We start from the raw sequence: 27,054 nt of genomic DNA, 5'->3' as shown, positions 1-27,054 counted from the left end.
AGTACTGCAAGCTAATTGCTGTCCATATTCCAAAGATTATAGTGTGTTTTAGGGAAGACAATGTATTTATATAGTGTGCGGTAGTAATATATTCCCTTTAAGTGTCTTATGTACCCCTTTATTCAATGAAAAACAAAAAAAAAAACAAAATTCAAGTCATTTGGATAATTTGCACTGATATATAATTAGTATTTATTTCATTTTTTTATTATTATTACAGAGAAAAAGGTTTGTTTTTTTTTAAATGTTAATTATTTCCTTGAAATAATAGGAGATGGCCTTCCCATAATTCAGAGATTTATGCAATGATCTGTTTTCACTTTGGTTGTGATCTCATTGTCATGTCTGGGGTTAATGTAGTTCTCTTTATCCATGTCTGTAGTGATCTTACTGGTATGTCTGGAGTTACAGGTGAATTACATTTTGTCATTGCCAAATAATCAGGATGGTAGGGGGGCAATCAGCTATTTATCCACAGTTGTTTCTCCAACTCTGAATGTGTTATTAGCCTTAGCCTCCCTAAACAAAAAAAAGTCCCCCTCTGCCTATGCTTCTTCCCCTGACATCATGCCCCTCTCTTTCTCTGCCCCAGCCCAGCTTTCTCCTTCCTTAACTCTTTCCTTCTCACTTAATCAGGGTTGCACCTGATTCTGCCAATCTCTAAAAATAAACCAGTGTACGTTACAGCTTTTTTTCATGCCATATTACATTTCTTTCCTCTTTGTTAATTTTTCCCTGACAACCTGGGTATCAGTCAGGTGCACTGTCAGTTCCTGAGCTTCCTTGCAACCACCTTACCTACCATTTCCCAGTACAGAGCAATCACTGAGGGGGGGCAGTATTTCTGTGGAGCTCTGTGCATTCACATAAGCCTTACAGTGATGTAAATAAAGAGCCTGCAATCTCAGCATGCAGCTTTCCCATTCTGTTAATGGGGATAAAACAATGAAACTCCAGGGGACAGTTGAAGACAAACAAAGAATGCTATACAACATTTAACACATTCCCTTGTATGAAAGATTCATTTTCACAAACTAAAAATTAATAAGCAATTAAGCAATGTAAAATATTATAGGGAAAGGCCATTTCTTTATGATGCACTGTGTTCACATGATTAAAATGTTACTACATATATTTCATTTCTTTTTATGTGGTCTTAAAGGACTATGTTTAAGTGTAACTGGCGATGATCTGCTAAAATTTGTGTGGGATTTCTTTGTTCCTTTATACAGAACAGATTTGTTGAATGAATAGGTGTATATATATATAGATATGTCTACATCATGATATGTACAGTTATATATACAGAACACACTCTCTTCTGTATTGTTATTGCATCAGTATTACATTGAAATACAATAGGAAGGTATAGAAGCAGGAAAAAAAAAACAGGAAAAAAGTGTCACAGATTTGATTGACTTACTTCTATCTGCAACATTCAAAAAGTGCATTCAGATACAAACTTTTCTTTATAGACATTTTTAAGCCTGCATCCCGCATCATTGGATCTGAATTAAATGTGTGCTCATAAATGTTAAGTAGTTTTGATTGCATGTACTGTAGTTGTTTTTGCTAAACGATATACCCTGCGTAAGAATTTATTACTTCTCATTGACCTTTTTATGATGGAAGTGCTCAGTGCTAGTCAGAGGGGTTAATTTATGAGGGCTGGCAGTCACTAAATGTGTCCCATGCAAGATTTAATTGACCTTTCCATCAATTATGCATTTAAACTACCTACATAAGATTTCTGTAGAGTTCATTCGGTCTACTGGGGAGAATAATAATTGACAGATCTCTCAAAAAAAGGATGGGGTGCTTTTTTTTTTTTTTTTTAAATTTACTGCAGATAATCACTGTGCACCATCTTACAAACCCACCGTCTCCACTAAATAAATATACTGAGAAAACATCAATAATATTTTCTTGAGTTCATAATAACAAGTTGTCTTTTAAATGCATTTTTTAAAGTGTATTTATGTAACCTCATTCTCTTTAGGTCAAAGGTCCTTAAATTGTGGGATTCATTTATATTGAGTATGAATGTTTATTTACTGTTTACAGTTAGCACTTATATGTGTTTCTATTTAGTATTCTACACTAGAATCCTTTTAAAATAATTAAATGAAAAAAAATATCTCTTGGCAATTCTGCAACCTCTATATCAATATTTAAGATGTGGTAATAAAGAGAGTGTAGGAAAGTAGAAATGCGCCTCGCATTAGATAGGGTCCTGTGCTGTAACCTTTTTTGTGTATTATGATTTACAGATATCATGAACTGTGCCAATCAACAATACTACTGTTAAATAATTACAGGAGTCCAGCAAGGTCCCATTAATGTAATGCCTATGGTAATATTGAATTCACTTCATGGGTTGGATTCTGAGATTTAAGTGCCTGAGGCACTTCATCACTCTTCTGCCCAGTTATTTTATAGCAGGATTTACCACAGCATGTCCATACAGATTTTCAAGGCTTTCAATCCTTGCCTCTAATCCAGACCCCTGGGCAAGCTGGTTTATTGGCCATTTGATCCTGCTTTTATTATCTTCCATTTTTATGCAATGAGAAAATAAAATATTTAAAGTATATATAAAAAATATATAGAGTGTATATATATTCAGTATATATATGTATATATGATACACACATTGTCTTGCAAAAAATATTCAGACTGTCAGACCCATGACCAGCTCCTTCATTTTACTGAATAATAAATCTTACAGTGACATTTTCATTTTAGAAAACTGTAACTCTAAATTTGTTTTTTTACAATGTGAAAATGTTTTATGTTGGGACAAAAAAAAAATGAAAAAAATGGAAATGCACTGCCACCTTTTGCAGTAAGGTTAGTTCAGGGCTGTCATGGTACGACTAAAGAAATTTTATCCTTCTAGTATTTGTCCTGCTAAAAGATTACACCAGATCTCAAGCAGTATTTCCCTTTTTCTTTACATTATCTATTTGTCCTTTTATTTTTTTTATATTTGTCCTCACTGCTAATTCAATGCAATTAAATTTCTATATGCCAGAATGTGTACAATCACATCCAGCACTTTATTAGGTATAGTTTATACATAGAAAAGTTGAGTTACATATAAAAGTTGGGTAACTTACTGCACAGCTGCATATAAGCCAAAGCAGTCTACATCACACATATGAATAGCTAATTGTATGTATGTATGTATGTATATCTTTATTTATAAAGCGCTACTTATGTACACAGCGCTGTACAATAGAATACATTAATACAAACAGGGGGTTAAAGATAATGGATAAATACAAAGTACAACAATAAATACAAATAAATACAAGGTACAGTTGCAATAAGAATCAGAAACAAGATGAACGAGGTCCCTGTCCCGTAGAGCTTACAATCTATATGGGAGGGTAACTAACAGACACAAATGGGCAATTAAGCAAGGTTCATGTGGATTTCATATTAGTTTGATTTTAAAGGAATGAGAGTGCTGCATTAAATTATCCATACACAGTAATAGCCACATACGAAATAATGGAATGTGTATTCCCAGTGCTTGTTGCTAAAATGTAAAGGGGTAAATTAAATTTTAGTTACAAGTGAGGATCTAAGACAATTTGCAAATTTACCCTAGCAACAAGGCAGTGGATGAAATAAGAGAATGGAAAATGGACAGGGCCTGATTAATAAGACGTAATAACAAGTAATTAAGTAAAAATGAATACAAAGTAAAAATAGCAATATAATTGTAGCCTCACAAAGCAATAGTAGTTTTTTGCTGCCAAAGAATATAAGAAATAGTCAACAATTCAAAAACTCAACTCAAAGTTGCTAAGAATAGACATTCTATACTTAATACTGAACGTTAATTTAACTACTCCTTTAAATATATGTTTAATTAAGTTGTTTTTTTTTTTTATTTTACTGTACCTCCTAGACCAGGCCGAAGTCTGTTGTCATATCCATCTAGCAAACCATCAAGTATTCTTGTAAAAATTGTGATGTTGTCATTGGTGTCTTCCTTGACAGGCGCTGCAGTTGTCTGTGACATGCTGTTTTAATAAAGTATAAAAAAAAAAAAAGTTTTTAATATCAATATTCCGATTTGTAAATAAAATTACTCGTCTGAGTTGTTATTAGGGATGCACAGAATCTTGGATTTGGTTCAGGATTCGGACCGAATCCAGGCTTTTTTTTTAAAGGATTCGGTTTTGGCTGAATCCACGGTCCCAGGGCGAACTGAAGTATAATTCTAATTAGCATCAATTAGCATATGCTGATTAGCATTCAGAAAGGGGTAAATGGTTAGGGGGAAAAATTGCTGCGTGCTGCAAGTGCAGCAATTTTTAACGCCTAATTTGCATATGCTAATTTGGTTCAGGACTCGGCAGAATCCATCAGCGTGGGTTCGGGGGTTAGGCCGAATCACTAGTTGTTATAAATAAATATGTTTAATCTGAAGATTGGGACTTCTATAACTGTAACATTGGTGCTATCCTAAAATGGAGGCAGTATTAAAGGAACAGTAACACCAACAAAATTAAAAGTGCTTCAAGGTAATTAAAATATAATGTACTTTTGAGCTACACTGGTAAAAGTTGTTTGTTTGCTTTAGAAACACTACTATAGTTTATATAAATAATCTGCTGTGTTGCTATGGAGGTAGCCATTCAAGCTGAAATAGGGCTAAATGGCACAGGTTACATAGTAGATAACAGAAAAGCTCTGCAGAACATCATTGTATTCTTCAAAGCTTATCTGTTATCCTGTATGTGATTTGTCCTTTTTCTCGTTTTTTCTGCGACTTTTTCTTTTCATGGAAATAAATTTAGTTGTGGTTTCATAAATTTTAATCTGAAATCCCCCCCATATGCTTATTACTTTAAAACACAATTTTGCAATGTTACTGTTCCTTTAAGTTTAATATCATATAATGGCATCTCTGTAAAAAGGTACTAAAACAGAAGCAAATTTTGCCCTAGGTCTAGTATCCTTACCAATCAGTATAGTATAGTTATTTTTTTTTTGGTTGGTTTTTGCAGTTTTTGATCCTTCAGCTAGAGCAAATTTTGCTGCATTTCGAAATTTGCAGTTTGACATTAATTATTGGGTAGTGGCTTCTCCCATTTTCCATCAGATCCTCAAAATGAAAATAGGACAAATACATAAAAGATGGGTTTGCTTATGTGTTGCAGGCTGAGGTCATGAAAGAAAGTTAGTGGGAAACCCTCCCACATGGTACACAAAAGTTCTGCAGCTTTAGCTATTCAAAGTTTAGTCAGTATGGGGGAAAGGGGAACACCGACATTACATTGACAAACAAATAGTGTAAGAGGCAAAATAAATAGGGAAAATGAGCAATAAATGTGTTCTAAAGAACTTCCAAAAAGAACTTAAAGTAGCTAATGAATTTTAACCTCTTTAATTATTTGACACTGCATATTTATATCTGAAAGAACTGGCAGTGTTATTTGTGATTGTAATATATTGAATTCAAAACTCTCAGCATATAAATGAACAAAATCTGATAATGCTATGCTGTTGGAGCGATATACTGCTGGAACCATCTCCTGCAAATTATTCATATTATGACATTTAGATAATAGGCTTTAACTTAACAAACTAAGTCTGACTGCTTTAGTTAATGTTTTGCCTTTTGTTTTAATTTACTGTACATCTTACAGCACGTTGCAACAATAAATGTACTATGGTAAAATGGGATTATAGTATCTCATGATGTCTGAAGACAAATGTAGAATTCCATGTAGAATGCATGACTTTAATTTAACCTGTTCTTCTTGACTTCTACATTATTATTGTAAAGTAACCTATCTTTGGGAGATTTCATCCAGTCATTTGGCTTAAAATGTATGTTATCCAAATATATTTAGCGACCACTTCACCAAAAGCTAAAATTGATACTGATTTAAAAGTACCTCCTAACTATTTCCTCATGAATCAAACAAAAGCCACAGCAAATTGAACCTAACAAAAGCTCATCTGATTTTTCCACCCAAACTCTCCTTTTCCTCATATTGTTAACACAGTGGTTAAGATCCGCACCATATTCCCTACACAGTGTTGCCGAAATTCATCCCTTTCTCTTGCAAACAACAGTATGACACAAATGCCCTCATCCTAGCTCATCTAAAGTACTGCAACTTGCTACTTAGGTGTTTTTACTAACCCCCAACTCGCCCCACTTCAGTCTATGCTGAAATCTTCCAGTAGAATTCTCCTCCTCTGAGAAAGAACAGGTCCCTCCACTACTGAAATCTTGGCATTCTATAGAACAAATAAACCTTTCACTCCTCTTCATCTCACTACATCTCTTCTCCTGTATCTCTATACATTCCTGGCCAACTCCTTTAGACTTTCAGAACTGCTGCTTGGTCGAACCATTCACTTCAACTGCTATAGTCAACCTAAACCTTTCTCTTTTGCTGTTCCTTACCTGTGAAATTCCATCAGTGAATTTCCCCCATAAAAAGTACTCTTTCAGTCTCTCAACAACTGAATTTAAAATTACTTCTTAGACCACTGGCATAATATCTGACCTAATATTGGCACAACCACTTTGCCAAATGTCTCTAAGCTGTAAGCTGTATGGGGAAGGGACAACCCAACTATTTGAAAAATTATCTCACAGGGTTAACTGTAATGTTAACTGTATTTAAATGCAATGTTAACTATATTTAAATTCTTTTTTTAAAACACCATTATAAATATAAGTGTCCCTCAGAGACCACCAAATGAACAACTGCATTATTTGCTGTACCAGAAGGCTTTATTAATGAAATTTCTCTTTAATTTAACAAAGTAATCATGGTCTGTATCAAATGGGAGATGGGAATAGCAATGATATCAATTAAGAGGAAATAGGATTTCTGTAAAATTAGTTCCATTGACTTGATCAGGCTACACCGCATCTAGAGTGTTATTTTCAGTGTTAGTTTGGTTAAAAAAGTAAGATATGTAATCTATTTGTAATACAATATTTATTTAATGCTGATGTATGCCATAAATTCTTGGGTACGGACTATAGAGATTTGTAAATTATATTGAATCTTATGCCCCAAACTGTGTTCTTCACTAAACTTCAAGGATGGAGAAAAGCCAACAAATAAGGGCTAGACCAGTAGCAACCAAAATAAAAATAATAATAATAATTAAAAAAAAACAGGCAAAATATGCACTGTCCAAATTAACCCCCCCCCCCCTAAGATGAAACAATCACCAAGAAGCTGCAAAATATTGTTGAAAAAAAAAAATATTTGCAGCACACAATAACTTCCTATTTTTAAAAACTTTTTGCATTTCTAGCCTTATATAATACCATTTACTGGCATTCACTGACTTGGGCTGTTTAGCTGCTGCCACCAATATCACTGATAGTATGCCCATGACTGCTCACTAGAATTAATTACACTGTTTATGTGTATTGGTAGTATGTGGCACAGCTTTAAAGTCTGCCTCTTTGGGTGCCTCATTAAGAGGCTATTGGTAAATCTAAGAACATTATTCTTATAAATATAATCAGTAAATAAATGATGGTTTCTTTTATAAGAATCATGTATTCCTAGCTAAACTTTATAATGGAGCATACTCACTGAAAGGCGAATGTTGCATTTTGGCATACTTTCTCCAACTATTATAATTCACTACATCATTGGCAATTTACTAAAATAGAAGTACAACAATTTTTGGCGCACTCATTTCTCATTTCTTTTCGCCATATGAGATTGTTACATTGAATCTTCACCAATTTACTACGGGCATATGAATGAAGTATCACCAAGAGAAATTTCTCAGTATCTATGCCACCTCCTCTATAGTAATAGCCAATGTAGATAATTTCTTCATGGAAAAAATTCTCTATAACATTTTTGCCAGGAGAAAATTCCAGCAATATATATATTTTTTTAAGTAAATATGAGTTGTGTGGTGAAATGCCTGACTAATTGAAAAGAACTTTCATGGAGTTAGAAGAAGGGAAAATTCACACTTTAGTAAATGTGCCCCAATGTCTATTCCAAATATACAGCTCACATCTTACAGCTTACATCTTCTTATATATATATATATATATATATATATATATATATATATATATATATATATATATATATAAGGGTGTCAGGATATGGTTTTAGTACAGTTGTATTTTAAGGGCTGAAATTGAACTGATATTTGTAAGACCTACATGAATAAGTCATTTCTAATAACAATTGTTTGTGCTCAGTCCAAAACTACCACTAAAGTTTTGTTGGAGATAATATAACTCCTGCAGAAACTTCCATTATTAGAACTACACTGTACTTCTGCATGTTATGATCTGCACGTAACCCACTGATCACCTGTAAAATGGGGTCACATCTCCTACTTACAGGTCAACAGACAGAATGTTTGTGTATGCTCTGTAAGCTTGGAACTAGCATTACCTTTAGCACTAGCCAAACTATACCCGGGTAATGATTGGACAAAGATCCCAAGGCATTTCCAGTACAGTGAGGTCTATACGGTGGTACATAGGCCCAAAAAAGTCTATGGTAGCTACCAGCAGCCATAACTAGTGATAAGTGAATCTTTCCCAACAAATTCACGACATGTGTTTGTCACAGTTACCGCACAACTATTTTTTATGCACACGCATAATACACATGCGCAACAATTTTACATGCACAATTTTTTTTCACTCCAAAGACATTAAAGCCAACGGGCATTTTTTTCTTAGCACAATTAGTTTTTGCTGATGACGAAATGCAGAATTTTTCCGCAAATCCATGCCTGACAAAAATATGTGCTCATTACTAGCCATAATATCGAGATTCCAGAACTGCCTGTAGCATTGTATTTCCTCAGCAGCAGGTTCCCTCTATTCAATGGGGTTGATAACCATAACCACATGGAAAACAAAAAAAAAAAAAAGAGGTCACATATTCGTTACTCCAAGTGCATACTGAATGGTAGGGTAGAGGCCCACACACAAGCTGAGAATTATTTTATACAGGAAGTCCCCAATGGAAAATAAAGATTAATAGATCGATAGAACCAACATGAGTGACCAACATCTTTCACATATGTAGTGCAAAGAAATGGTAACATACACTAGCTGCCATTGTTTATGGAAATTATTTTAACTACTTTTTTGTTTTAGACTTTCACACTTTACATTTTTTTTTTTAATTTCCATAATTGCATAGGCATTTTTGTTATGTTTTAATGTTTCTTTAATAGAATCAATTAGTTATTAAATGATACATAACATATTATTATTATTATTACTAACAATGTATTATTTTTTACAAATACCAGTTATTACGCTGGAGGACATAAACTGAGCAATCATTTTCATTGATTACTGGCACACACACAAAATAATTGATTAAATTCAGTCTTTCCATTGCTTAATAAGGGAAGTGTATGTGCAAATTTCACATGAAGTAGAACTCAAAAATACATAGCAGGTTTCATTTACAAATGCAAGTGAATTGTGGAATGTGCTAAAGCCAGTGCAAATCTCCATGCTATTTTACCAACAATGCAGAGTTTTCTTCCAGAATTCAATACGGAACATTAGTGCACGTGCCTTCCAAATAGCATGCACTGAAACTTGATGTTTTATCTGTGCGGATCAAAATTATCACTGCTTTTGTAAATCATATACATGCTGCAAAAAGTAGTGTATGAATACTATTCTTTTTTTGTTGTCAATAAGGATGTTAGCTTGTGATCCACTAGGTGCAGTCAGATGCTCTCACTGTGTACATAATTCAGAAGAGCGGGCTAAACTGATGCATAGCTACAATGCAATTTTGTGTTCATCTAACTTTTTCACTTAAATGTGTAAATGAGCCGTAGCTTACGATACTGAGAGAGATCAACTATTGTACTGGAAAAAAAGTGGATACTACGGCACTCTTCAGGAAATCTTTAAGCATAGTTTTGTCCTACACTCAATCCCAAGTAAGGTTATGCAGTAAGTAGCCCAACTGCATGGAAGGGGCATGTCAGCACGGCTTGCTTTAATTTTCATGTATGATTCTTGTTTTTCAATTCAGATAATGTTTGTGCCCAAAGCACTAAATTATTTTGTCCAATAGTCATGCACCTAAATACTATTCTGTGTACAGAAATATATATATGTATATATATATATATGAAATAATACAAGGAATACAAGTATTATATTTTGTTTGTGGATAATCTTTTAGAAAATATTACGTAAAATTAAGATAAATGCCATACACTTTATTTTACAGCATTAGTTTGGATGTACATCTACTTAGTCTTAAGATATAAACCTCACTTAAGAATGGCACTGGAATTAATTCTCCAGATGAATACAAGAGATTTCTTTTGTGTGACTATAGACATATCTTAAATAATATTCATTAAATAAGAACTAAAGCTTAACTAAATAAATAGGGCAGAAATATTGTACATTATATTTTTGGGCTTCTGTACCAGTCCAAGACAACTAAAGTCTTTTAGCAGTGAAGATCTGTGCCCCCAAAGATGCCCCAGTACCTCCCCATCTTCTTTTCCGCTGATTCACTGCACATGCTCTGTGCTGCTGTCAGTTACTGGGCTTAGGGACCAACACACAATATACTATATATATAGAATCTAAATGCCACCATAAAGGCTGAATAGTAAGTAATACAAATTATTGGTAAATGGTAGCTTTGAAACCAGTGCAGTTAGCATCAGAATTTAATAATCAGCCCTGTAGAATCAGCTGTTATTACAGGCAAATCTTATTTTCTTCTTAATAATTTGCCACAACTCCTACAGTTGCTCAGAGCACACTGAGCATGTAAATATCACACACTTCTTACAGATTTGGAGGCCTGGATCATTCTATTATAGAGATGCTGAACCTTTAAGCTAGTGCAATAAATTCTATATATAAAAATTAGCATTTCTGGCCTTATTCATTTTTACTGAAAGGTTCAATCTCTGGGGGTGCCAAGATGTTAGTCACCCCCCAGTGATTGTAATAACTTACCTGAAACTCCAGGCTGCTCCTGTTAGAAGAAAACTGCACCAGCCCGGGGTAGCTGCCAAACCAGCGAGCCTCTATCTTCTTCTGTCTTCGCTCCGCTTGCACATGTGCAGTACAGTGAAAAGCCAAACTTTAACAAGAAAGTCAACATTTTCACCCTACTGTGCATGCTCTGGCCCCAGGATTCGGAAGAACGAAGACAGGCGGAAGAGGATTGCTGTCTTGCACCTACCCCAGGCTGGTGTGGCTTTCTCCTAACAGGAGAACCAGCCCGGGGTATAAGGTAAGTGTTTAAAACCACTGAGGAGTACTTAACATTTTGACACCCCCCCAGCGATTTTACCTTTCCTTTTCTTTTCAGCAAAGCTGCATTTTTATGTTCCTATGCTATGTTTAACATAGCAGGCATTGTGCCATGCTTTGGCACTTCTCGCAGAAAAATACAGAACAAGGTGTGGTTTTAATGCCTTGATAGAATTGTAGAGAAATATAGTTCCTGTTTCTTGTGACCTTGAACAAGCCGTTTCACTCTACAAGCTTTCAAGTCAACAGAATGTATTTCATAGCCTATTCACGGAAGTATTTCACAGTGCTTATAAATTCTGTCTCTTTTATTGTGCTTTCTTTCAGTGCTATTAAACACATTTTTTCTCATAAAAGTAATATGAGAGGTAAACCAATATCCATTAAAACCTAGAGTCTTATTGCATTTGCGTTAGGAATCCTATTGTCCAGTGCAAGCATTAGTGCTACATCAGTTACCTTATTTAATTGTGTATGGCAATAGATAAGGAGAAAAAAAAATGCTTAGATTGCAAGGAGCCACATAAAAGAGATAATAGAACTGTGGCCCAGCCACCACCCATCCTCCCCCCCATCTTATGTAAATTACACATTTTTCAGAAAACAAAGATTTGCTCCCTAAGAGGTTAACAGAGAGTACCCCAAAAGCATGTTTAAAAAGGAAGAACTTGAATGCAGGACATTGGCATGGAAAGAAAATCCTACACTTTTGCTATATTTGCTCTCAAATGGTAACAGAATATTTAGCTCTTCTTCTTTGCAGAGAAGCCAGGTCTAAAATTGGCAGGGCTGGGTTCACATCAACAAGCCAAATATTCAAGGCTATACTATGTGGATGCACAGAAAGTAAAAGACTATCTAGAGTTTTGAAACATTAATGAGAAAAGTTTATTTCTGTCCAATCGACTTTTCAGGCACCAGTGAGACCTTTTATCAGTAATCGCTTCTCTCTGGGGGTTTAAGCTCTACTACTGTCACTGATAGGCAATTACTTTCCCAGCCATACAATGTGCTGGAATCATCAGGGGACCAATACACAATCACTTCAATATTTCCCATCCTGATCTAAGCATAGTAAGAGAGTAGAAATATCATTATTTAGCGCATTAACTGACTCTTCCTATCCCTCCTCCCCCATAAACATCACAATTTCCATGCATTGTGATTGGCCAGCCAGCAAAACATTGCTTATTTCAAGCAGCTCATTTACTGTTGGGCCTTTTTATAGCTGTCATAACACAGGATATATTTTGTCATAACACAGGGCATGTTGTGATATACTAGCAAAATTTGCTACATTATCGAGGAGTGTAACTCCTTAATATTAGTAATTCTCTCTAACTGTACAAACTTTAAGGCTGAAACTAAGCTAGTATTATTTCAACAGGGAGGAAGCTAATGTTGTCATTGTATACAAACGCCTCCTGTGTAATACCCTTACAGTAATACCTGCACAGACCCCTCGCCCATTCATCTATATCAGGGGTCCACAAACTTTTTTACCAGTGAGCCACTACAAAATGTAAAATGCGTTGGGGAGCAACACAAGCATGAAATAAGTTCCCAGAAGTAGCAAATAAGGACTGTAATTGGTGATTTGGTAGCCACTATGTGGACTGCTAGCCTACGTTAGGCTCTTTGTGTTAATACATTTGGTTTTATGCAACTAAAACTTGTGTTATAGTCAGAAATTAAAAATGAGCACCTGCTTTGAGGCCACTGGGAGCAACATCCAATGGGTTGGTGAATAACATGTTGCTCACAAGCTACTGGTTGGGGATCACTGATCTACATAAATTACAGCCTTAGCGAGAGCTTACTGTAGGGACACTTCCCTATCCATAGGCCAGCAATGTCATTAATTGGGGGAGATTTCTGCATTTTAACACCCTAAAAGACACATTCTCTATTACCCCTCTCTAAAGACAGTTAAGTACTGGTTGTGTTGGGTGAATCTAAGGGGATTGAACTTTAACCTTCACTGTATGTAATCCCTTTATTTGATTTAGCAATATGAAAATCTCTCGTAGAGAAACCTTAACAAACCTAATCCATTTAATACCATATACTATATATAATACACTTGGAAAAAATATTGGGATTTTGCATGTCACTGCTAAACAGTTTTCATTAAAACCAGATTGCTATTTGGGGATGATTATGATATTGTTACTGATCTTACACACACATATATAATACTGTATCTGTTTTTAACAGAGAACACGGTTGTAACTGCTTTTAATTACATCACAATGACTATTCATTTGTCAGCCGAAGCTACAAGCCTTGGGTATATTGACTACTAAGTCCCAATGGATATGACAAATGCTTGCTTTAGGTGCAATACTGGTTAGGGATGTTCAGGCGCCTCTTTGCAAAGAAAGGATGTTCCCTTTATCCTGTTTCTACATCTGTCACAAACATGGGTGTTTAATGAACAAACAGCAGCGGCAGCCAATCAGTGTGTATGGGTGCTTGAAGGATAGTGACTAATAAGCCTACTTGGGCTTGTCCTTATGGAACTGTAGTTACTGTACAGCTAAATAGCCTAATGGGCAGACATACAATTTTTTCCTTTTCCCAGACACCAAAAGCACTAGAATTATGTAACAGTATACAGACTCAATTACAGATAAATAAATGTATATCATTTAAAATCATTGTATAGATTACTTTTCTATGAACATGAATTAGATATTCATGGTAATACACTGATATTTTTTACACTATTATTAGTTTGTAATTACAAAAAAAAAATCTACCTCAAATAAGATCAATGCTCTCATTTTGTAATGACCAGCAATAGGTGTTCTGGAAATAAACTGTTCTTTGCTAGGGATGTATCTTGTCATATATATTAACATCATTTGTTAATGCACATTATTACCATGCGTTTCTTAACAGGGACTAACTATAAATTATGTCATTTGAAAGCTTTCTGCTGTAGGGCAAAGCCATCTGCCGCATATCTACTCACATAACTTACCTGAAATTTGTGGCCAGAGCAAGAAAGAGGCAGAAGAAAAGTATGGCTTCTATCTGGGAAACAGATGACTTAACTTTACAGTTCATTTCCAACTGCATTCAATATGTGTATTCCAAAAGATGAAGGGATCGAGAATTAACCCACTTGTGTCCTTTAAAAGCAAAGAGAAAAGAAATAATAGAAGCACACTGTACCAGCAAGTAATTCTTACTCATCTAATATTTTTTGCACTTGAATTGCAGCTCACGAGACATCTTTCTTTTCTTTGTACAGTGCAATTTGCATTGCCTTTAATAGGTCTGATGATTACAGCAAACAGTTGGTACACTATGGGGGATTTGAGCACATAATGTGCTGATTAAATGTGCCTTGCAAGAGTTGGCACAACAAAACTGATATTAATCCTCTTACTGAAAGTTAGCCATGTCTGCAGATGGGAAGGTAACTCAAATTTAGCAAAAAAAAAAAACCTGTGATTTTGTGTTGATTAATTAGACATTGACACAGGGTTGGCATTTGACAGTTTTTGTACATATATACATTACAGTCACAACTGGTGTTTTCTATACTAAGCTTTTACAAAATAGTGATTCCACTTGGCTACAGATCAGTGTCATTCCTTGGGTAATGATTACTCCTCCAGCAATCAGCTGCATCTTGTATTAGGGACGTAGCTGCCCACTGGGGAAATGCTCACGCTGTATAGATTACTGCTATATTTGCACTATTTTCAGCCAGAGCAGCCAGATCTGATGCTTTTTGTAAGGATAAATTCACACTCATCAAAGCCACACGTTTGTTTCTATCACTACATATGAGGTGTCCTCTTCTACAAATAAGATTAGAGCATAACGACACAAAAGACCTTACCATCACAGCTCTCTTATAGCAGCTTCTATAATACAAAGGTCAGCTGCAGTCATTTTCTCAGAAGGCACATGCGTTAAATTCCTCATACAATCTATAAGCTATATGATAGGGAACATTGTGTTTTATACCATAGTACATTGCCCCAGCAACAAAGCACTTGATAAAAAAGACCTTTTAGCCTCACGCAGGCACCTTTCAGGATTCACTCAGTGAATAGTGGAAATGATCCAGTTCTATAAAAAGCATGCCAGATCTGCAATGTGAAGTCGAAAGCTGCCAGTTGATTCTCCTAGAACAAGTTTTCTAGCTGCGCTGGTCTGTTTGATGACAGGGGCTGGAGGGATACCTTGTGCTGCTGATGCTGCTGTCTGCCTCCTAGACTTGTCCCTCAGCAGGTACTCTGCATTGATTGCAGGCATAGCAATCTGACACATCTCTCTGTACTTCCTCCAGGCAGTCCTATCACTGACAAAACAATTCCTTCATTTTTTGCAGACGTTTCAGTGCCTCAGTTGGACAGCAAGACAAGAGAGTGATGCTTACCGGCTAAGCTTTTACTGAGGCTTCTACCAGGGTCCTTGTTAGAGTCAGAAGTTCTTCATTGCTTTCCCTTGCTATCACCTTGGTTAAGATTTCTTCATTGTTTCTTTCAAGCCCTCTATGTAGTCCCCTAGCAGAAGTGTAAGATGCGGGATGCTAGTGGCCTTTCCACTGCTTGACTCCTCCCTCTGGGATGAAATGCTTCTCAGCCCCTCTATCAATGAACAAGTGTTCTTGCAATGATCTATATCTCTCTTTCACTTCACCGCTGTTGGATTTTGTGCTGTGCACGAGCAGGCGCAGCTGCAGGGTCCTAATTCACAAATGCAACAGGGACTCCCTGACCAGGGTGCTGAAATGCATGCATTCTACCCTGTGGGCTAGTGCAGCCATTTAACCCCTGCCGTGCCAAACAAACACTGCTGCAGTATTATAATGATTCTTTCTGCTCCTCCTCCTTGCTGTTTATTTTTAACAGCTGCCTGCATTGTTAACTGCTTATGCCAGAGCTAAGTATTCTGTTTTATTTACCAAATAGTATAGCACCTTTTGTCTAATACATTGATTGTGTAGTTTTATTTAGGGCTAAATAATTTGGCTTAGTGCTAGCGTATATATATATATATATATATATATATATATATATATATTGCATATCATTAAGGTTTTCTCTTTTTACCCTTTACATTTTGTTTGGTACAAAACAATGCACATCTAAACCTCTAGAATATATATTAGATTGGCAGTTCTACGGGGCAGGGACCTCCTCTCTCCTGAGTATTTTAACACATGGTACTTAATCTTTGTAAACCTGAATATTTATATTCGTTTATTGAAATGTTTGCCCTTCCTGTTTGCTCTCTTAATGTATTGGAGAAATGAACAGTCTTCTGTACGTAAGAAGCATTATATGAATATATGAATAATATATATGTATCCTTTTATTTCAGCACACAGTTAATACAGATTTGTCTTGGGACAGTAGTTTTCTTTTTTGTCACTCCACTACCTATAAACAACACATTTTCGTGAGACTTAAGAATCATTTTACTGATAAAACCAAAAAACATTTGACAGTTCTAAAACTAAATTAGATGGCACTGTGTTTCACTTGTGTCTATATATAAGATTTCATTCTACTCACCAGTGATAGTTCCCAGTCATTACTATGAATTATGCATTTAAAAAAAGCCTTTATTTTAAATAAGCTATGTGTGAATAGAATTAAAGAAACCATATTTATTATTATTATTAGGGTATATTGTATCTTCAAGTTTGAGCTATTTCTGCAACACACTGTGTTATATTACATGCAATGTGTATCTTATCACTGCTGTGTTTCTGCTGGCTTAATCTGTGAGAACGCAAACTCTTCAGCAAATAGATCTTTTTCCCTGAGTTTTGCTTTTTATGCTTTTAATACAACTTCTTTCAATACAACTGCATTAAAACTGTTGTAATGACTCCCTGGGGAGGGAAGTGTGAGAATTTGTCTCAAAAGCTTCTGATGCAGAACAACATGTACAGGTACAAAACTCCTCCACACTTGAGGGGATGCTAAAAAATGCACTTTAATATTTTGGCAGTCAACAAACTTTTAAAGTCCCAGTTGCAACTACTTCTTCTCTATAAATTCTTGTTTTGTCTGTTCTTATGATTCAGGAACAGTGTCAATTAAAGTGATCCATGGTGCACAGTTATAAACCTGTTCTCAGGACCTACCAGCTGTTACCTAAGATACACAGGGGGATTCTTAAGTGTAAGTCTGAAGAAATCACGTGCTTGTGACTGATCCTTATACAGTAGGCTTCTCTGTGGGTGCAAACAGACAGTAGTTGAGTCCTCAACTCAACATAATGAGACTGACTAGTTCAGATAGCTACCCATTCTCTAAAGACCATCCATAGACACTGAACCCAAATTCATCATTTATATTGCAAATAAATAATTCATGAACCTAATATACTATCGCAATTTATCTCCAAAACATGGGTAATTAGTTGCGGTCTACCTTAGTCCACTAAAAATGTTATCATTTTAATATGATGATTATAATAACACACAATGCTTAAGAAAATCAATTCCATTGCCAATAAAAGTTATAATGTTGGTTCAGTAATAAATGGAAGTGTGCTTTATGAGAATGCTGCATGGTCACCTACGTTTGATGTTTCTGTGGTAAATACTTTTATTTGCTTTCAGATATAAACTTCAGTATTCAACATACACAACATTAAAATGCATACACTTTTGTTTAAAAAACTGAGATATCCAACCAAGATTAGATGCTTGCTGTATTCGTTGGAATGCAAACAGTGTTGAATTGCTGCATCTGTCATCACGACGACAGAAACATATATTGTTGGTGTTAGAGGCAATCTGTGTTCTCAAAGTAGTTGCTACCTCTATACTAATGCTGCAGGCTATCTTTGCCTTGAAGACATTTCAGAAAAAGAATATTCTGTGTGGGGGAAATGATACATATTTTCTTAAGATGAATACACTGACATCATACTCTCATGTCATGTTTTCAGTCATAATCAAATTCATGGCTTGCCGTCGCAGGTAATGCTAACATGTTTTCCTTTGGTTATTTTGCAAATTTAATATTTATTATCAAGAATGAAAAAAACAAAGGCTAGTCTCTGAAAATTCTTACACAACGGGAATAGATGCTTTTTTATGAATTAACAAAATGAAAAAGCATATACACACAACACTGATAATATTAATTTTCAAAGGTATTTGTTGATCTCTTGTTGTGGGCAGAGTCAGCAGCATCATGTAGAAACTGAAATCTATAATGCAATATGAAAACATATCAGTAGAGGGCAATGGGATTCCACGAGGGAACTCTGTTGTTTCAGAGGATGATATATTGAGGCTCATGGTTTAATTCAGATTTCTCGGTCCTCATCTGAAGATGGAGCAGTTGTATTAAGAGTGTCTGTGTCTGAAATGATTTCCTGTCCTTTACTATAGCAAAAAATAAATAAATAAATAAAAAAAAAAAAAGAAAACTATAGAATTAAATCCATCTTTCCAAAGCATTGACACTACATTTTAGGACTTTTTTTTTTAGACTTGCATGCAAAACTACCCTTTTGTTTTACACTGATTTGGTGTGACATTATCACATGCAGAAACAATATTGGGTTCATACCAATACCACCACCAAAACTTTATTGGGTATGATATTATTTGTACATACCAGTAATATTGTATAAAATAAAGTTTCATACAAATATCTTGTACATGACACTTAGAGAGTATATGGTTAGTGTATGGTGGCCTTAATAGCAGACAATCCTTGGAAAATGCCATTGCTGCAACACCAACAAAGCATTCTTGTCACTACAAAAACTTTAGCTGGTTGCCTCCACTCCATAAAGTCTGGAATAGCCCAAGCAAGTGTCTAAAGCGGCAGAATACAGAAAACAATGATCCAGCTACTGTGTTTGCAGACTTGTAGACATTTAATCTACTGCCTAGGAAAATCCATCACTCATCTAATACAAAAAAAAAAATGAATAATGTTTTTTTTTTGTTTTTTTTAAATTAGGTATAAACTTTTTGGTTTATATTAAAGGACATGTAAAGCCTACATTTGCCTACAATATATATCAGTTGGGCACATCTCCCCCACCCAAATGGCATTATTTGTACTGCATATATCCTCTCCATTTGCCAGCACCATCTCATTTTCCTAAAGCAAATAGCAGCTTTCACCCGGTGGCCATTTTTCCTCTAATACATAATCAGATACATTTAAATCTGCAAACAGCATACACACACAGACCCTAATTCAGCATACATTTCATCAAGAATACAGGCTCACACAGGCAGAACTGTCTTTGATAAGTACTGCTTTGTTTGAGCAGAGCTCGGGAGAGGAGGTTAAGAGAACCAACCTATGGGAACCAGCAATGCCATCTCTTCACTGGCTGCTAGACTGGGGGGCGTGTTTAGTAATCTGAGCTTAGAACAACTGAGCATGCCCACAAGTTAACAGCCAATGCAAATTCCTGAGGGAGGGGGCTGAGTGGGTTACAGGAGGAGAAGGAAATCCAAGTGATTAAGGGGATAATGCAGCCTTACTATTAACCTCTGGACAACCAGTGTGGCAGGTACTGAAAGATTTCAAAGAGGCTGTTCACTGATTACATTTTTGTGTGTGGGGTTTACATTTCCTTTAAGTGAATGGCAAAATGCAACAGCAGTGGTTGTGTCTATTTATTTCAAATCAACATCGCAAAGCAATGTTTGGTAAAAGTTTGACATTGTATGCATTTCATTACTTAAATAGACAAAGCCAAAACTCTGCATGGTGTCACATTTACTCTCTGTTATGGATTCATTACCCAGCCTTTGCTTGGTGCATGCACTCTACAATAAAGTCTGCCCAGCGACCACCCAAAGTGGGGGGTGGTGGGCCATGGCTGCCGGCCAGTGAGCTGGGAGCGTTCCTGGTTTCTAGGCAACCCCCTGAACCTATCAGCATCCCTCCCCCAGTACCTCATGCCAGAAGAAAGTGATTCCTGTCAGGGAAGAAAGCTCTACAACTTAAAAAGTTTTGAAAGTCTCCAACATACTCACAAACATGTCTGGGGGTCCGGAAATCGATGCCCTTCTAGCCAGGGTGAAGGAAGCAGCCATGAGGGATGGTGGAACTTGGCTACGTCAAGCCCTAGAAGCAGCCAACACACCTGAGGGGCCAAGGGCTGTAGCAGTGACAACAGCCACGGGGTCCAAGGGCCGCAGATCCCGGCCACCCACCCGCCTCAGCCCAAGTCCAGTCGGGGGAAGGAAACGAGCAGGCAAACGGCGCCCCCCCCCCTCAGCATCCCCACAGCCTGCAGGCTCACCTCCAAGCTCTGCCCGGACACGCAGAGCAAGCAGAGCCCCAGCAGCATCCAGCAACCAGACTGCACACACCGAGGTGCCAGCTGATCCTGCTTCTCCCCCAGCAAGCCGGCGGCGCAGCAGGAGAGGATCCGGACCTGTTCCCCCAAGTAGCAGACAGACGGCGTCCCACGGCGCTAGGACCCATCCTGCTCCTTCGGCTGCCGAACGCCATACTGAAGCCCAGGATCGCCCCTATTCAGCTTCACAGCAGGGGAGCCACCTGGCAGAAGATGATTTCAGGGCCCAAACCCCTCCATATGCACGGGCAGGAGAACGGAGCCCCGAGGGTCTTGATGGACTACCCGAACTTTCTCCCATGGTCCAACAGCGTGAGTATATGGCTCAGGCCTGGGGTGACAGCGGGGGTAACACTGCAGAGGGTAATATTCACCACATGCTCCGGATGATTTTGGATAGGTTACACAGAGATCAGGGTAGTGGCATATCCTCTGACGTTAGCTGGGCACCCCAGGCATCTACCATAAGTTCTGCGCTATCCACGCATTCTAACATAGCCTACCCAGGGCCGCGGAACCTCTATCAATTATGCGAGTCCGCCCCCTTGGGGATCCATTTGGATCAAGCAACAAAAGAAAAAATTTGGGCAGGCCAGTTCATTGATTTCTTTGCTATCTTACCTCCGGAGAAGGATTCGTTAGATAAGCCGTTCCGCAGGACGGCGGATGGGGAGGAGAAACCAAAGAATGCGCTACCAAAAACCTTTGGGAACTGGCTGCAAGCTTTCACCATATACGCTAGTGTTTTGTGCGAGAAGTTTCCAGAACATGGGGCCCCGCTGTTCTGCTACCTTGACCTCATTTGGTCGGCATATAAGATTTATAGCAGCAACTGCTGGTTGCGATATGATGAGCAGTTTAGGCGCAGGATGGCGGCGAGGTCACACATGTGTTGGGATTGCCAAGACATGAACTTATGGCTTCTGATTATGACCCCCAATAGGCCTGCGCAGCCTTTTCCCGGGCACCCCCGTAGCGCGCAGACACCATCTGATGCGTCAGGGGCAGCAGCTACCGCTGCAAATAAAAAAGGTCTATGTTGGCTATACAACGAAAGCCACTGCAGGTGGTATTCGACGTGTCGTTTTCGACACGAATGCTCCTTTTGTGGTGGAATGCACCCAGCAGTCAGGTGTTTCAAAAAAGCCAAGGCCGGAGCCGCAAAGGCAGCCCAGTCAGCTACCGCTAAGGGCGAGGACGCCAGTGAGCGTCCTAAGGATGGAGCAGTGGCTAAAACACTACCCCAATAAGAGAGAGGCCCTGATCCTTAGGGAGGGTTTTCTTAGAGGATTTTGGATCCCATTCACACCTTCAGACCTACCCTCCAGCGCTGACAACTTGAGGTCAGTTCAGGATAGCGAGCACATTGTCTGGGAAAAACTTAGTAAAGAGGTTCACCTCGGCCGCATGGCTGGCCCCTTCCCAGATCCACCCTTTCACAACCTCAGGGTCTCCCCGTTGGGTCTTGTACCCAAGAAGGAGCCAGGCAAGTTCCGCATGATCCATCACCTGTCATTTCCAAAAGGGTCATCAGTGAATGATGGGATTGACAGGGATGAATCCAGGGTCCAGTACACCTCATTCGACAAGGCCCTGGAGTTGGTCAGGGAGGCTGGAAGGGGGGCACTCATGGCAAAGTCTGACATTGAGTCGGCCTTCCGTTTGTTACCGGTGCACCCGGACTGTTTCCACTTGTTAGGCTGCACCTTTGGGGGCTATTACTTCGTTGACATGTGTTTACCAATGGGATGCTCCATATCCTGTTATTACTTTGAGTTGTTTAGCACATTCCTGGAATGGATGGTTGCGCAAGAAATGGCTTGCAAGTCACTCCTACACTATTTGGATGATTTTTTATTTGTTGGCCCGGCCCAGTCAGATCAGTGCGCCGGCTTATTGAAGTCATTCAGGGACCTTATGGCTTTCATTGGCGTCCCCGTTGCAGAAGACAAAACGGAGGAGCCAGTGACAGTTATCACATTCCTGGGTATCCAAATTGACACTGAAAAGATGATCTTTCAGCTCCCCAAGGACAAGCTGGAAGCACTGAGCCGCCTGATTGATAGAGCAGTTACAGCTAGGAAGCTGACCCTAAAACAGGTCCAGACATTATTAGGGCACATGGTTTTTGCATGCAAGGTCATGCCCATGGGCAGAGCCTTCTGCCGACGCCTGTCTATGGCCACGGTGGGCGTTAAAGCCCCCCACCATTATATCCGCATCTCCAAGAACCACCGGGAGGATTTAATGCTGTGGCAGTCCTTCTTGGCGGAATACAATGGCATGACCTGTTGGCAAGCGGCAGCAGTGGACAGCCCTGACATTGAGTTATTTACTGATGCTGCATCAAGCGTGGGCCTGGGGGCCTTTTTCCAGGGTGAATGGTGTGCAGAAAGGTGGCCCAAGACTTGGGAGGGATCTGACCTCTTAAGGAACCTGACATTCCTAGAACTATTCCCAATCCTCGTAGCATCCTTCCTATGGGGGGAGTCACTTAGCAACAGACGGGTTACTTTTTGGTGTGATAACCAAAGTGTAGTACATGTTATTAACCGCCAAACTTCCTCATCCCCGCCAGTACTGGAATTGTTACGGGCTCTTGTCCTACAATGCCTTTGTTTAAACATATGGTTTAAGGCCAGGCATGTGCCGGGCGTTAAAAACAGTATTGCTGACTCTCTCTCCCGGTTTCAGTTCATGGAGTTCTGGAGGCTTGCTCCAAACGCATCACAGAGGGGTCATCAGGTACCATCACACTTGTGGGACATTGCTTCCAGGAATTTGTAGAATATATATCCAGGTCATTAGCACCCTCTACATGGCGGGCTTATACCAAGGTCTGGAGGGATTGGTTATCGACCGCTGACAGGGAGAGGGGAATACAAAGTCACACCAGTCGAACAGTAGCTACCTTTGCTTACCTGCGGGCTCTCAAGTCTATGGGAGTAACTGGCAGTACAGCAGAAAGGAACCTGGCTGCATTATCCTTCCTTTTCCAGCTGTTCCAGTGGAAGGATGTCACAAAGGAATTTGTGTTTAAAAAAGTACTGAAGGGTTGGAAATGCAGTGTTAAGGGCAGGGATGTCAGGCGCCCTATTAGCTTTCACCTGTTGTCCCAGCTAATCTCCTCAGTGCATACTGTTTGCCACTCAGCATATGAATCACATCTGTTCCGCTTAGCCTTTTCTATTGCCTTTTTCGGGGCCTTTCGCATCGGGGAGTTAGTATCCCCATCTAAAAACAGGCCGGGTGGGATCCGTTTTCCCGATGTGCACATTGGTGACAGTTCCTTAGCTATACTGCTCAGGCGGTCAAAAACTGACCAACAGGGAAAAGGGCGAATGGTCACACTGTGTGCGACAAGGGGGGAGGCCTGCCCAGTAAGTTTGGCCCGCCAATACTTGGCTTTGAGACCGGGTATACCTGGTCCATTACTTCTCCATGCTGATGGATCCCCACTGACACGATTTCAGTTCCTAGCCATTTTTCGATTAACCCTGAAAACACTGGGCATAGCCCCTTTCTCCTTCCACACCCATTCCTTCCGGATAGGGGCGGCAACCGAGGCTTGCAGGCATGGGCTTGGTGAGGAAGAAGTCAAGCGCATAGGCAGATGGGAGTCCAGGAGATTCCAGCTTTACGTACGCCCTCATTTGTTGTAATTTTTTACCCCCAGGTGCGCCCCAAGCTACAGTTTGGATCTTGGGCCATTCTTATGTTTATTGGGCAGCGAGACGGGCATCCATCCGCAGTTACGGCAGACAGCTTGGTCTCCCTGACAACACAGTACGAGTACGTTGGAGGGGCATTAGGGGTCTTTTGTGGCAACAGATTTTACCGGAATTTCTTCAGCTTCAAAGGATAACACCAGGCCCCAAGGTAATAGTTATCCATGCGGGGGGGAACGACATGGGGATGGGCAAGAATGTGGACCTCATACATACCATTAGGCAGGATCTGGAGCGTTTCCCCAGTTTGTCCAGATCCTGCATTCTGGTTTGGTCTGAGATCATATACAGGCGCGTGTGGCGACACGCCAGGAATCCCCAAGCCATGGAGAGGTGCAGGAGAAAGCTCAATATGGCCGTTTCAGCTTTTGTTAATGCCACAGGTGGGGTAGTTGTTAGACACAGGGAAATGGAACAAGATGGCCCCCACATACTTCGAAATGATGGGGTGCACCTTAACCCAATTGGATTAGATATATTTAATATGAACCTCCAATCGGGCATTGAAACAGCGCTGTCGATGTTGGGGCACCAATCCGGCTAGGAGTAGCCGAATTGGTGGTGGCGGTTGGCAACATCTGACAGCGTAGTCTGTAGATAAATTTGGTGAGTTAAGCGGCTGGTCAGCAGCTTACGGCTGGGGCCAGCTGCAGGAGACTCCTGGTACAGCGGGGGTTCAATTCGTGCCTGCCGGGCCCCCCGGCAGTTGGCATATTTTGTTAATGGTGTTTTTTCATACATATGTTTAATAAAAGCTGTGGCCGCTAATTTATCCACACAAATGTTGTTGTGTCATTATTACGAGGTTTGAGCGGCCACAGTGGCACTCCCAGCTCATCTGGCCTTTTGGCAGCCAAGGACTCTGTAAGGAATCCATTGGAAAGATAGTAGCTTGAAACTCCCTACAAAGTACCCTGGGCTAGTGAGTTTTACAGTGAAGAGGTGCATCAGCACAGGGTCCAGTGTTAGCAAACATAATTATATAATCAAATGTAAACTTAATATAATGGCAATTAAAGCAGGGTTTGTTTGCTCTTTTTTTGCTACAGTTTGCCCATAGATGATAATGTTTTTTTGCCACTTTAAAGCAGGATAAGACTTTATGTGCAAGATTTTAATGGCATCTCCATAAAGAAAATATCTCACAAGAAAAAAAGAGGGAAAATGTGAAATTGTAATAATAGAAAAGATAGTTAAATACTGTTTTTACGCATAATAAATGGAAAGAAAATAAAGTTGTCTGGCAATGCAGGAATCCCAAGCAGCCCCAGACACTGGCCGGAAGGTGTTAATCCATATTAATTTTTAGTTATATTTGTTTGTTTTTTTAATTATTACACTTTTAATTCCCTACCCAATCCAGTATTCATATTGCTTTCAGGTTGTAGGGTCACTGTTTAACATGCTGAAGTTAACACAAGGGAAAAACAATGCTACTGTGATTAATTTTAAAGACGGACAAATAATGTAGAAAAAGTCTAGGATGGCAGGAAAACTGGTCAGTGACTTTACTAGGAACAATAGTTTAGATGCCAAGATGTAGCAGAACAAAATAAATAACGGCAAAAAAACGATATTGCACAGAACTTGATTTTTCTGTTGTGTCTCTTGTGATGGATAGCTGACTGTGTTCCTTTCGATTACGCTGCAGTTTTGAAACATACAGCCATAATAATGGTCCTTTTAGTATTTTCCCAGAAAAAAAATCTATATCCTGAATGCTTTGTTGACTTGTTGGGTAAGTGTAATAGAACTGGTGCATAAGTTTGCTATAGGAGCCAATCGGCAGATTACTTGTCAAATGTTGTATTGGTTGCTATTATTTAGTGCCAAAAAAGGAAACAAAACTCCTTAAATACAGCTATGTTCATGCAAATTGCCTTCTCTGAATTGAACGCTGTTTTGTGCCTATTGTTATGAAGGAACCCTGAAACTACCGTCAACTCTGGAGCAGGCCATAGTACCAGGGTTCCCCCACTGCCATGCGTCAATAAGCACAAAGTTTGTCAAACACCAGAAATCACGCAAACCAAATATTCACAAATATTTACAAATTGTGTCCAATTTGCTATGGAGTGTAACTGCAATTGCACTCATTTTATACATTCACCACAATTGTATCAGGAGCAAATCTCCTCTTGTGTCCACAACAACGCTGGAATTCTGGGGAAAAAACTGCATTGTGGGAAAAGAACATGGTGATAGAGCTCAAAATTGCTAATTGAACTCTATGCTCATGGCATTTGTGAGCTGTATTGTCTCTGCAACCAGCAATACAAATCACCCTGGATTTCCATGATTTCAAACACAGCAGAGGTTCAACTATAGCATTTTACTAAATCTCCAAATTCTTCGTTCATTTGATGCAATGTGCAATAGTGTAAGACAAAACAGGGAGCTCCTGACTGTTTAATCAGACATGCAATGGCTACTTAAAGATGCAGGGGTTTCCCCATTTTGCATGTAATCGCAGGGATTGTATGCCTTTACTTGGGGGTATTCCCAAAGCACCAAATGGATTGGCTTGAGAGACTTGAATGGGCTGATGTGAAAACATGTTGCACTGTGTACAGTACAGGTATGGGACCTGTTATTCAGAATGCTCGGGACCTGGGGTTTTCTGGATAAGGGATCTTTCCGTATTTTGGATCTCAATAACTTAAGTTTGCTAAAAATCATTTAAATATTGAATAAATCCAAGAGGCTTCTTTTGCC

General features: G+C 38.8%; 1 protein-coding gene across 2 annotated transcripts in view; it reads right to left on the bottom strand.

Moving 5' to 3' along the window:
• Window positions 1–16,014, bottom strand: part of gabra5 (gamma-aminobutyric acid (GABA) A receptor, alpha 5) — an 88,696-nt gene extending 72,682 nt beyond the window's left edge. The window contains exons 1-4 of one of the 2 annotated variants that reach the window (XM_004911809.4): window positions 15,693–16,014; window positions 15,496–15,614; window positions 14,280–14,430; window positions 3,913–4,034 (exon numbers count right to left, since the gene is read on the bottom strand). In XM_004911809.4, coding sequence (XP_004911866.1) covers window positions 3,913–4,034; window positions 14,280–14,377 — 220 coding nt within the window. In that variant the 5' untranslated portion in view covers window positions 14,378–14,430; window positions 15,496–15,614; window positions 15,693–16,014. The remainder of the gene's footprint in view (window positions 1–3,912; window positions 4,035–14,279; window positions 14,431–15,495; window positions 15,615–15,692) is intronic. The other variant, XM_004911810.4, reaches the window with a different exon arrangement.
• Window positions 16,015–27,054: the final 11,040 nt, after the last annotated feature.

This window comes from Xenopus tropicalis, chromosome 2 (assembly GCF_000004195.4).
Source record: "Xenopus tropicalis strain Nigerian chromosome 2, UCB_Xtro_10.0, whole genome shotgun sequence".
In the NCBI taxonomy this organism is placed as follows: domain Eukaryota; kingdom Metazoa; phylum Chordata; class Amphibia; order Anura; family Pipidae; genus Xenopus; species Xenopus tropicalis.
The sequence above is the reverse complement of the archived record's forward strand: the minus strand, read 5'-3'. Positions and strand labels throughout refer to the sequence as shown.